Source organism: Amia ocellicauda, chromosome 13 (assembly GCF_036373705.1).
Source record: "Amia ocellicauda isolate fAmiCal2 chromosome 13, fAmiCal2.hap1, whole genome shotgun sequence".
Classification (NCBI taxonomy): domain Eukaryota; kingdom Metazoa; phylum Chordata; class Actinopteri; order Amiiformes; family Amiidae; genus Amia; species Amia ocellicauda.
Window position 1 is genome coordinate 34,525,092 of NC_089862.1, and position 12,596 is coordinate 34,537,687.

The following is a 12,596-nucleotide window of genomic DNA, read 5'->3' on the forward strand; positions in this document are numbered from 1 at the left end:
TCCACATTATTTTCCCAGGTTTTCAGCACGTCCCGCCCGGCCCAGCATCGAGCAATTTATTTTGGAGAGCCTTGCGCCGGCTATAAAATACAAATTACAGAACATAACCCTATACCTCCCAACAGAATCATTCATTACAGACAAACTCCTGTTCCCTGCGATCACGGCTGGTCCCCGCGTCTGTGCAGTCAGCTTGAATTACTCGTTCACCCCTTAAAAAGGATGGATTGCAGCTGAAATGCAATTTCCCCCCGATCAGCATAAAGCCGCTGTACGACACACCGAAGTGTTTATTTTACTATGTGAGGTCTAATTATGCCTCTCAAACACACCGAGATAAAAAACTACAAGAAGTTTTACTACTTGAAAGACTCCATCTGAATAAGTATTGCTCAACTTATCCCCAGCTGATCATTCACAACTTTGGGGAAAAAGAGGTAAACAAATTGTCATAATAATAAATAAACATAAATAAATAAACACAATTATCAATTATACCTTCATTCCAAACAGCTACATTTTTAAAAAGACGAATCAATCTCAAAAACTTGTCAGAGAGCTCAAAAACGGTGAGAGGAAACAGAAAGTTTGCCGAATTAATCGTTGTGAGTGAGTAATGCTCAGAGTTTTTATTAACCGTCTGGCTTTTGAGGACATTGAGCAACAAACAACAGATAATTTCCAGATTTCCATGGGAGAACATCACGGCTCCGGCCTCAGAGATGTCATGTACCGTACTGGGCTGCGCTGGAAAGGATATCTTGAGGTCCAAATCTAGATTCCTCCCCTCTTATCCCTGGACTTTAACTCACTGAGGTGTCGACTCCTTCAGGTATTCACATTTAACAATCATAAATCATAAAACACATGTAATGTTCGACTTCAAAAGCCAGGGAAGCAGCACACACTTCTCTTCTCTCAGCCGAAACGGTCCACTGTGATGGATGTGAGGCTCAAACACAACGAGCGAAAATTCAAACAGCACCGCAATCATCTGAGGCGCCGCTTACTGTTTATTTGTAACAGTTGCACACACCAAACACTAAACGGATTTGGAAACATTTCAGTGTCGAGTACATGTGCACCTTTATTTATTTTATTTCAGTGCCTCGCGCGCTCGTTCTCCGAGTGACACACAAGAGAGACGCCGATGTTTTCTCAGGTTGACTCTGTTACATAAGTGCTTGTGGTTGGGGGAAGGGAAAAGGCTTGATTTCCTTTTCACTCCGCTGTTTAGAAGTGTAATTAATGTCTAGCAAATGTATATTGTTTTAAATCAAGTATGTCTCCCACAGTGCTTTTTATTAAATTACAGTTTGCCTTCCAATTTGTTTGAAGATTTCACAGTCTCTTTGTTTAATCATTATGCCTTAAGCTTGGGTTACAGTGTCCTCTTCAAAGACTTCATTTCAGCTACGTGAAAAAAATAATAATAATAGGGGGAAAAAAAGGGTTCTGCAAATATTACCTTTTCTGCCCCTGCCAAGAAACACTATCTCTAGCTAACTCTCTGGGTTCATCAGCAGCCTCAGCTATCTCTCCTCGGCTCAGTCATATCCCTCTGTAAATCGCTGCGGAGTTACGTACTTTTACGGCGGGGGAACAAAATAAAATGCGCCGAATGTTGGTACACTTTCTAGGCCGAGCGTTTAAGAAAGATTTTTTTTTCTGCCCTTGAAAAATAAAGTACTCCCTGAAGGACAGAGTTGCTAAGCATAACATCTGCAACTGAAGAACCAACAAACAGCCCCGACTTAAAAGTGCTTCGGTTCAGCAGCTGTCCCCGTGCCAGCATTAAAGGACAGTTATTTGCTTCAGCAGGAACCTTTCTGAAATACAACACCAGGTACGACACACTATTTGCTTACTCTCTTACAACACTGTCCGTGCCAAGGCCCCCCGACAGCGTCTCACAATAAAAACAGAGCCCGGCTCGGCTTGTGGTAGCACTCGGATTCGGCAACCAGTCCGCAAACTGTAACAAGAAACATTTTTTAACATGACTTAAAAGGGTGTAAAAGAGCTGGCAACTCCCTTTAGTTAATTGGAAACAATTGTCAAAGACAGTTCAAAATAATATATCTGAATAAAACAAATCCAAATGTTATTAAAGGAAATAAACACTGTAAATAAGAGACTAAAACAATCCTGTCGAAACCCCTAAACACATCCACCCTCACTCACTCTTGCGTTCTGTTTGTTTTTCTTCCACTTCATATGTATTTATCCCTAATGCGAAATGTAAAGTAGATCTGAATACCAAAGACAAATCTCAGAACGCTTCTTTTTTAAGTAAATGAACTTTCCTCGAGACAGCTGGAGGGCATCCCTTCACTGCTTTTATTCCTCCCTGCCTTTCCAAGAGTGCGTACACATTTATCTCACAAAGGACAGTGACACGATAAAATGAGTATGAATTAATAATATCTCTGTGAAGTTTTTGTCTAAGTAAAAAAAAAAAAAAAAAGCCTTTCTAAATGGGAACTACCCGGGGATTCAAACAATCCCACATGCCACAATTAGAGTCTGCTTGAAGGAAGCAGCCATCGCCAGAAACGGATAATAATGGCGAGCCGGTGGTGACGAACTTTAAATCAATATAAGGAACACGCTTTTTTCATTGTTCGCTTTGTCATGGTTGGTGTTTGGTTATTGTTGTCTGATTATTCGGCATGTTCAGCTCCAAAAGAGGCTTGAAAACACCCTCTAGAAGAGAGAAACTGCGCCCAAGTGAGGTTTGCAGTGGAGTGAATAGACATCCAGGGGAGGAGTTCAGTCTCCATGTGTGTCCATACTTCACCCTTTGTCAGGAGACATCTATTGCTGTGGTCGAGTGGCCGTACAAACTAGGTTCTTCTGCTTTAACACAAGACTCCGTTCAAGCTGAGCCCGAGGTGCCACCATCAGTGACTGCAACTTCTACTACACAACTTTGCTTTCGACTTCGTCGGTCACCCAAAAAACAAGAACACAAAAACCCTTCCCTAAAAGCAGCACTAGTATCACCAGCCCTCCTCAAGCCCATTATCAAGCATATTTGATAATATGACGTGACGTTATCAACAGTGAGGTCGTGACACTTACAAATAAAGTGTCACTGTGGTAAATCTAATTTACACTTGATAATAACACTTTACTCAAAGTGGTTTCTCATTGAGCCCACAGACTGTCTTGAGAGGGTATCGATCAAACTACTTGTCTAATTCAGATTTGTATTGGGTCATTTTTTTCCTTTCACTTCCCATTCATAAAAGCAGCATTGCTGAATCAAGCAAAGGCAAACTTTGAACCAAAACTTTGAACCAAAACATTGAACTGGACAGTGAAATAGAGCCAGTATATTAGAAGAATCCTTCCTTCAAGATATAAAACTAAACACAGCAGAAATGCAGGTCTCCCTATCTGCTGGACCCAAGGCCGTTGTGTTACAGCTGTTCCTGTACAACTCAAATAAACAGCCCGACATAGTTATAATTTACAGCTCCATCCAGGAATATTGAAGAAAAAATTATTTTATAGGACAAGAGCAACCCTAGATCTTTTTTAAACGGTGCTTTTATTTTTCACCCACAAATGACATTGTTTGCCTCGACTGTATAACCTAATGTTTTAGGTACTGAGCAGCAGAAGAAAATATAATTTGGCCAACAGAGAGAGAGAGAGAGAGAGAGAAAACTGGCAGAATTTGACTGGTGCAAAAAGAAGCAGATTTATAAAAAAAGAGAAAAGAAAAAGGAAAGAAAAGAAAAGAAAAAAGAAAAATGCCAGTGTCCAATTTCTTTTCCAACAGCTGTATTATCCAACTTAAGTTGCTCTGTTAATTTAGCTCCCACAAGGCCTAACTTGGAAGGTAAAAAAAAATACTAGAAAAGATCAATTTGCCGGGAGAGATCAAATGAGAAAACTGTGGGGACAACACGGGGTCAGAGAGGGAAGAACGAAGCAGACCTGTTCTTCATTAAGACTGGCTCTCCCGGGGACGTCACAGGCTACCTGTCCACGGGCTTATTGAACCATCTAACCATCATCTACTCCCCAATCCTTCAGGGGCCCAGTGAATCACAGCCCGGGACGCAGCCTGCAACATGAAAGTGCTGCCCCCACCCCCACCCCCTCCCTCCCTCGTCCAAACCGGGGCCCATTGTCGAAAAAGACGACACGGCGCTGACTTGTGACACGGCGAGATGAAATGTGAAGGTCTGGGCTAGTCTGGGAGCTGCGCAGATAAAAGTAATCAAATGACACTCCAGGAATGCAAATTGGCATTCCCGACTGGAGCACTTGCACAACCATGAAACATCTCTGACAGGACCCGAGATTAGGGCAAAATATTATGTAGAGCACTGAACTCATAAACTGTGAGAGCTGCAGTCAGACTGGAGGGCACACACGCCTTCGGAGCTGTGATCTTTATTTTCTCTCTCTTAGTGTCGTCCTCCTCCCCCCTTTTTTATTTGCTTCAAAAATGAACACGCTTCAATGTGTCATTCCTGCATGAAATGCTTGTTGCAAATACTGGACAGACATGTAGGTCTCTGGCATGGCTTCACATTTCAGATTTGCAAAGTAAAAAACTTAAAAAAAAAGGCAAATCAATAAAAGGCCACAGTGTCCAAATCTAATTCTGTATATAGACACAGCCACTTTATTATTTTAGTCACTATCAACTAATCTGGCAGAAACTAAATTACAGCCTTATTTTGCTGATGAGCTGAAGGCGATTTTGACCATTTCTCTTTTTATTTTCTGTTCTTATTCAGAAAGGTGAAAACTGCCTCGTCTCTACGATGAGGAACTGATATTTCCCTGTGTACATTCTTCCATTTCCACATATCGTCTTTACAACGAAAATACATCCAAATTAGTGCAAAACGCCATATTTTCTTGTCATTAAATAAGCTACTGTCGCATCTTTGCCGCTGATTTTAGTTTTTAGTTTTTTTAGTTTTTTATGATTCTGCTTTATAGAAAATCAGGCCCTGCAATCCTTTCAGCAGCAGCATGAATTGAAAATGAACACATTTGTTTTGTATAATTGATAGATACAAATATTACAATTTGATTTTAATAGAAACATTGTTGCTATACCATTCAATGTAAATGCTTGTTTGTGTTATTTAATGATTAAATTAAAGGGAAATATCCTGATTTCAGAGTTAATAACCGCTCTGTTACCGAGCCGACAAGCAGACTTGGGCTCACCCTCCTGAGCCACGAAACAATAATTTCCCTTTTTTATGGAAATTAATTCTTCATGCGTATATTAATTATAATTCAAGGCCTCGATGCCTTCAAACAACACCATATACGTCTATTTTTAAATTAATCTAAAGATAACTTACTGAATAAGGCCTGAGATAATAATAATGATACATCTGATTAACCGAAGTGATTAAACTATGATATCAAATAAATACAAACATGTTTAATGAAAGAAGAAGAGAAGAAGAAGAAAATGCGAGGGGAAAACTTTTTTTTTTGTACCTACGACATTGAACTGCCTTTTGCCTGGGAAAGATATCTTCCTTTAAAAATTAATAAGCTCCTTTAATCTAACAAAAAATAATAAAGGCTATTTCTGTAGTTACAATTACATCCACTTAAGGTGACACACTGTTGCTGGGAAAGTGTCACCGGCGCGAATGGAAACACCGCTGCTGAGCAAATGTCTCACAGTGTCCGTCCACACCATTCATATAATATGGACATCAATGTATGAATAAGGACTCCAGTGACCCGGTCAGTCGGATCCAGGACAGGCCGGCCTCCACACTCTCACTGCCCAGTCCTGGCCTCACAGTCTTTTTTAGGAGCCCCTGCTAATTATAAAAGTCCAAGGCAAGGATGCGGGGGGAGGATGAGGATGCAGATGAAGTCACCTGCATTGACAGCTCTGCCTGTCACTCTGACACTAGTTAGCACATAGAAAACTGTCACAACTAACTATCTGTCCTGGGCTTGACTTGCAATTTCTCCAACACGGCAGAGAAATGAATACAAAAATATTTGCATGGCATGACCTGAGGAAGTCGCTTGCAAAACTAAAATTCATTCACTAAGTAAATCATTTAAAAAAGTATTGCTGCTTTAGTATTATTAATTGTTAAACACACGCACACATATATACCTTATAAAATATGTTTTTTTAAATCAGTCTGCCATTATTTAATAAAAGTTACACGCGTTTAAAATGCTCAAGTCGTGATTTAACGGTGACATTTTAACTTGCTCCATATATCGTTTCAGCTACATAGTATATAGACTTAATTTGCAGTGGATAGCACTGTACTGCACTACCTAAAATACACATGCATGATTTATTATGAAAAAAAGTCAATAATAATAATAATAGTAATAATAGCCTAGTAATAATAATAATAATAATAATAATAATAGCCTAATAATAATATTAATAGCCTATTAATAATAATAATAATACTAATAATAATAATAATAATAATAATAATAATCAACGGTGTGTAATGGTACGAATATGAATGGTGTGGCGTTTGAAATTGTGTCGTTGTGTCCAAACTTTCATTTATATAATTAATGCATCATAATTATACCCCACTATTAAATAATCACCTCTGTAAAATGACAAGAAGCCCTGCATCCCAGAAGGGGGGAAAAGAGGAGAAGAAGAGAAACGGACAGAAAGAAGGTGCTGGCCGTGTGTAAAGCCTGGTATCTGCTGGCTCACTGTGTCGGCCAAGTGCAGACGCGCAGGCCGGCTGCGGGAAGTTCGCAGAAAGTTTGCGGGCGGCGGGCTGGTATTTACCATGTCTGCATGCTGTCTGAAGAGCCGGTCCGGCCGCGCACGCCGTCCTTAAAGTCTGATCTCGCCCTCAGGTGGGGGACGCTGTCCTCCTCCCCTCTCTCGGGAGCTGGACGCAGCGCGAAGTCTGAGGGTGTCCCGGGGAGGACCGTGGTAATGACTGCAGGATGTGTGGAGAAATGAGAGAGCAAAGCGCCCGTCCCGTCCCGTCCCGTCCCGTCCCAGCCCCGCACACCGGAGCGCAGGGGCGAAGGGTGGGCTGTTAGCGCTCTCCTCCAGAAACAGTGAGAGGCTGTCCCGGGAAACCTCTGCGCCGCTCTGGGCAGTGCAGGAGCCGTCGCCCCGCTCTCCGGCGCTGCTGCCCGGCCGCTGTGCCGCCGCTCGGACCGGCGATCGGAAGGATTGGAGACTGTTCCCCGCCGCTCGCCGAGCTCTCCTCTCGGCCAGGGTCTGCGCTGCCACCGAGCCAGCGGAGCTAAACCCTGCCTGCGGACATGCCAGCGAGCCGCACTTAGCACGACTTCCCCAGCACTTAGTTCACTTTCCTTGCAGGGCTGCGGGGCTTCTCGCTCGGGTACTGCAGTCAGCGCATCGGCTGTGTCCACGTCTGCTCGTCTGCTGGCCGATGGACAGTCGCTTTGCGCAGGCAGGCTGTGTGGACGGCGCTTGTGCGAGTTGCAATCGTCTCTGCACGACACATCTGGCGCGACTGATCTCTTCAGGCTGAACTTGGTCTATCGCGAAGAAAGCAGGGCTTCACAATGAGCGCAGCTCTTAGCGCACACACATGCACTCAACACATGGCGTGATGCAGAAGAACAGTAAACCCACCGCACTTCGAAAAATAAAGCTGCGCATATGAAATAACCACTCTCCTCTCCATTTATAACACAAGTTTAGTAGAAGAACATTTCATATAAGTAAGTATTATTCTTTGCAAGAAGGCTATTGAACTTCACAAATCAATTTTTTAAATTGTTAAAAGTTTTAAATTATTATGCCAATTCTACCAGAATAGCAATACATATTCAAAATGTTTATTTCTCATTCATTTAACTTTTGTTTAATGATTTAAATTGGACACGTGGCCTGTTTAACCCATTTTGCCTCTGACATGTTACAAAGCTGGAGTTAAATTAAATGCATAATTCAAGGTCTCAACATAAGGCACCTGCAGAATATATGGCACTGACAGTGTCAGTAATTTGGAGTATGGGGTTGCTGCCTACGCTTGGCCTGTGTATTAGTCAGTGCTCGTGGGGGGGGCTGAGATTTTCACAGGGAAGAGAGACCCCCCATCTGCTCAACACAGTGTGGTGTGTTGTGATGCCAATGCATTGACATTATCCTGCCCTTATTCTCGTCAGAGTCGCAGGATACCAAGACCAGTGGTTTGTGAAGGCACTGTCACTTATTGGCAGAACATGAAGACATTCATTTGTTCAGTGTTTTATAAGTGAGTGTGTGTGTGTGTGTGTGTGTGTAGTAGTTGTAGTAGTAGTCGTATTTTACTTGGCTAGAATGCCGCTAAGACTTTTTGGAGATAGGTCTCAATATGCTCCAGAGTACTGTTGCACCAATTATTTCAGGAAATACTATTTCCCATTTGAAATTTATCTGTTTGTTTGTTTGATTGTTTTTAATTCACATGTTCACACAATTCCTCCTAACAACCAAATAAACAATCCTGAAAACTTGTTTTTAGTGGCTGACCTGTGTATTTAAAAAAATATATTTGCTGTTTTACCCATGGAGAAATGGGAACAATTTAGTGTGTAACAGGAAACAGTGTGTCTTGGAAAAATAATCATAATCTCTAGAATCATCTCTATTCAAGCTGAAGATTAATACGTCTCAGTGAAATCTTGCCATATTATGTATCTCCTCATTTTCTAGACTCTGGGTCAAACTTCCAAGCACACAAATGGCTGAGAATGAAAAAAGGCTGGCGGTGGCTGTCCATTGAGTCCCAGCAGCTGGTTGGTCCTTGATGAACCTCCTAGGTTATAGATGAACTATTGAACCCAGGGGGAACAGGTCAGTTCAGGCGTTTACAGTGTGGTGGCACTGGATGTCTGTCTGGTCCCTCTATGCTACAGTCAATCAACTGACTCATCATAGAAAGCTGTCAGAATACAAAGTCAGTACAGCCATCTCCCCAGCCTAGATCTTTTGCATGACATGGCCAGTCTTTAAAGCAGCGCTATCCTCTTGCCTGTGTGGGAGCAGAGATACATAGTTATTCAGTGAAATACGTGATGCGTAATATTTCTAAGACATAAGGGCAGACAGAGCAAAACCACATTTTCCCTTGAAACTTGAGGAACTCATTTTGCTCATCTTCAGAAAATGTCTGCTGATCTTGTCTCAGATCACCAGGCGAGGACCCAGCATATCTCCATCAATTATCCACTGGTTTCACAACTATGTATAATAATTTGAACAGTGTGTCGTATCTGAGATATTTGGATATTTCTTTAAAAAGGCGTTGGAGGTATAGTAGCACAGCTCTGTGGATGAATATAAATACTGTATTCTGCTGGTTTACTACCTCAGGAAAGAGTTTCATGAATGGCAACTGTTGTGTTGTCAATATTAGTGAGTAAACAGAGTGTGCTTAAAGTCACTGCAGCTTGCTGTTTTTCATGTTGAAACTATAATGAGGGAGTTTCAGATGTTTATGCCTTTCCCAGTCCATTATGTAAAAGGTTTTTTCGTGGATCTCGACAAGGAAAACTTGCCTTTTTCCGATACATTCCAGAGACAAGGATCGCTAATTGGAAATCTTCTAAAACAGTATTTCTGAAATGCAAAACTCAAATTAGACCTTAGGAACAATCAAAAACAGACTTGGCAGCATTCCTCGATGTGTGGATATCAGACCTCCTACTGGCTATGAAGTGTTAGTAGAATAAAACTTTGTCAGAGTGGGAATGTACATCCAGTCATGTTGCCATATGCAAGTAACAATAAAAAAGGCAAACAGAGTGTTAGGGTATATTGTCAAAAGTGTAGAATTGAGAACAAGGGCAGTGATGTTCAGACTGTACAATGCACTAGTTAGAGCTCATCTGGATACTGTGGACAGTTCTGGGCTCCACACTTCAAGAAAGATATCGCTGCTCTAGAGGCAGTTCAGAGGAGAGCAACCAGACTTATTCCAGGTCTGAAGGGAATGTCCTACTGAGAGACTGAGGACCTGAACCTTTTCACCCTGGAACAGAGGAGACTACGTGGGGACTTGATCCAAGTCTTCAACATCATGAAAGACATCGACCACATCAAACCAGAGGAGCTTTTCCAGATCAGCAGGGACACACGCACCCGGGACACAAATGGAAATTGGGCTTCAAGGCATTCAAGACAGAAAACAGAAGACACTTCTTCACACAGAGAGGCGTCACAATCTGAACAAACTCCCCAGCGATGTGGCTGAAGAGACAATTTGGGATCATTCAAAAACAGACTGGATAGGATCCTTGATCACTTAGTTATTAATGGACACCAAACGAGCACGATGGGGCGAATGGCCTCCTCTCGAATGGACACTGTCTGATGTTCTTATGTTCTTAATAAAACCACAGTCAAGAACAAACCAGAGGAAGCGTTCAATAGTCAAGCAGAATTGCACACTGAACCACTGGGATTGTGAACATTTTGTTTGGAATTTTCATCCACCAATATCACCAATGTCTCCACACTGTTGTGCACAGTGTTTGTGATCTAGAAGGTCAGCTGTACGTCAAGGTTTGAAAGAGAAAGGTCAATTTTAAGAGTGGATTTCAGAGGACGTGGATTTGCCAGGAGCTCCTCATTTTCACCAGTTATCTCACATCCCCGGGGACATTTAAAGTAGTGAGCTTCAGCACCTTACATTTGGGCCGGCAACCACTCCGAGCCCGGGGGGAAATACCGAATCTCTTTCCCACACTCCGGCATCGGCACATGGGTGATCGCTGCCCATGCCTCGACCCTGGCCCCCCCCACCCGCCTCCAGGAAGTCGTATCCAACTTATGAATCCTCCCTTTATACATAGACAATGCAAACTGAGGGCGGACCAAAGGTTATCAGATGGAGAAGACTCAAGTGCCAGCTGGCTGAACGGAGCTGGTTGTAAGGTCTGCAAGGTCTTGTGGGAGCGTGGAGGCTGTGCATGCGAGCAACCAGGCGCATGATACGGGGTTCATGCAACGGATAGGGCACTGCGTTGAGGAGTGCCTGATTAAGAGAGATAAGTTGGATGGGTTGTCGGAGAAAGAGTGACTCTTTACCCCGGCTTGTTATGCAAAAACACAGACGTGACTTTGGAGGTATAGCTGTTCTGGTAAAATGTCTTGTATATTTCCACTCATAAGGGAAGCTGCTTTGGGACACGAAGTGAATGGTTTTAGAGTTCTTGTCATTTTGTAGCAGAGATCTTCCAGTTCAAAGGAAAGAATCCTGTCAAAAGGAGTAGAAAATAGAAATAAAAACCTGTGGGTATCCAATAGTCTTCAACTGACAGGTATCTCTTTGACGTCTGTGCTTGGGTTCAGACCCGTTCCTTTCCCAGTGCATGCTGGTACATATCTCCAATGCTCACAAGGCCCAACTCTGGAGAAGCTTCACTGTGAAATGAAGTAGAGCCTCCGCTCATGGATCAACAGCGATCCTTTTCTGTGTGTGTATTATTATTATTGTGACATGCTGTGACTGCGCCGCTAATAAAAAACACACTTTGACTAAACGGAGATGCAATTGACATGGTGACTGGCATCTGTTAAACCACTTATCTTCAAAGCAACCCGACCTGATGTGGAGTGAATTTAAAGTTATTTATTTTCCTTGGCAAAAAATGAAAGCTACTCTAAATATTATTCAGCAGACAGCCTACCTTTCCAAGGTGGCAGGCGGAGACTGCTGAGCTTCCAGGAGTCTCTACGGCTTTCCCTTGCCTGGCTTCTAAATGCGCCGCGCTCTGGGGTGTGCGCCGTTGGCCTCTTTCATTTGATCCAGATTCTTCCTTCCCATGTCTTAAGCTGTGACAGGACAGCAGTTCCACCTTAACACTGTGAACAACCTGGGAGCGAAAGAGACTTAAACGCATCGTCTGACCTCATGTGGAAAAATCCTCTACTTCTAACATGCCTTATAAGGAGATGTTGACCTACCGATGCTACGACAGGCATCCACAACACTGACACACGTCTGAACTCTTAACGACTTACTTGCACCAATGATTTGCTTAACCAGTGCAATGTAGTCTGGTTCTACCTGCTTTATGGAGATTCATACCACCTCCACAAGCTGCAGGAGCCAGGATTAGCCAGGATAAGGTTAAAAGTCCCTCTCCCGGAAAGGACATGTGTCAAACTGCTCCGTCTCTCTGCTCCCGAGTTCTCAAAATGGACTCTCTTTGCTGCACTGAATCGAGTCCAGCTCTGCGGATTTTGCTTGCCAAGCTGCCGAGAACATAAGAGGTTTGAATGCTACTCCCAGTGGGTCTCCATGGGCAACCCGGTCTCCTCAGTGCAGCCAGACCTCGAACTGTTTGCCTTTTGCTGCGACGCCCTCCCCACACACTGCAGCTGACACCCTGACATTTCCGAGAGGTGCGCTGCAGGAGAACGCGCTGTGCAGCGCTGGGGTTGCTGGGATAAAGACTTCATCGCCCACTTTAGTGAAGGACCGCGGCAGCCCCTTGACAGCTAGATCTCTTTAACTTTCTGGACGCTGTACATTGCAGTAGAACAAGAATGGAGACAAGTACATTTTTATTCAGGTTTTTTGTAGCTTGTCATGGATATTTCAATAAAGCCGTCTGTAGCATAACATTGA

General features: G+C 43.0%; 1 protein-coding gene across 2 annotated transcripts in view; it reads right to left on the bottom strand.

The window, feature by feature from the left end:
- The window catches only part of bnc2 (basonuclin zinc finger protein 2), a 204,664-nt gene extending 197,105 nt beyond the window's left edge, over positions 1–7,559 (bottom strand). For both annotated transcript variants that reach the window (XM_066720704.1, XM_066720706.1), the window contains exon 1: positions 6,782–7,559. In XM_066720704.1, coding sequence (XP_066576801.1) covers positions 6,782–6,784 — 3 coding nt within the window. In that variant the 5' untranslated portion in view covers positions 6,785–7,559. The remainder of the gene's footprint in view (positions 1–6,781) is intronic.
- Positions 7,560–12,596: the final 5,037 nt, after the last annotated feature.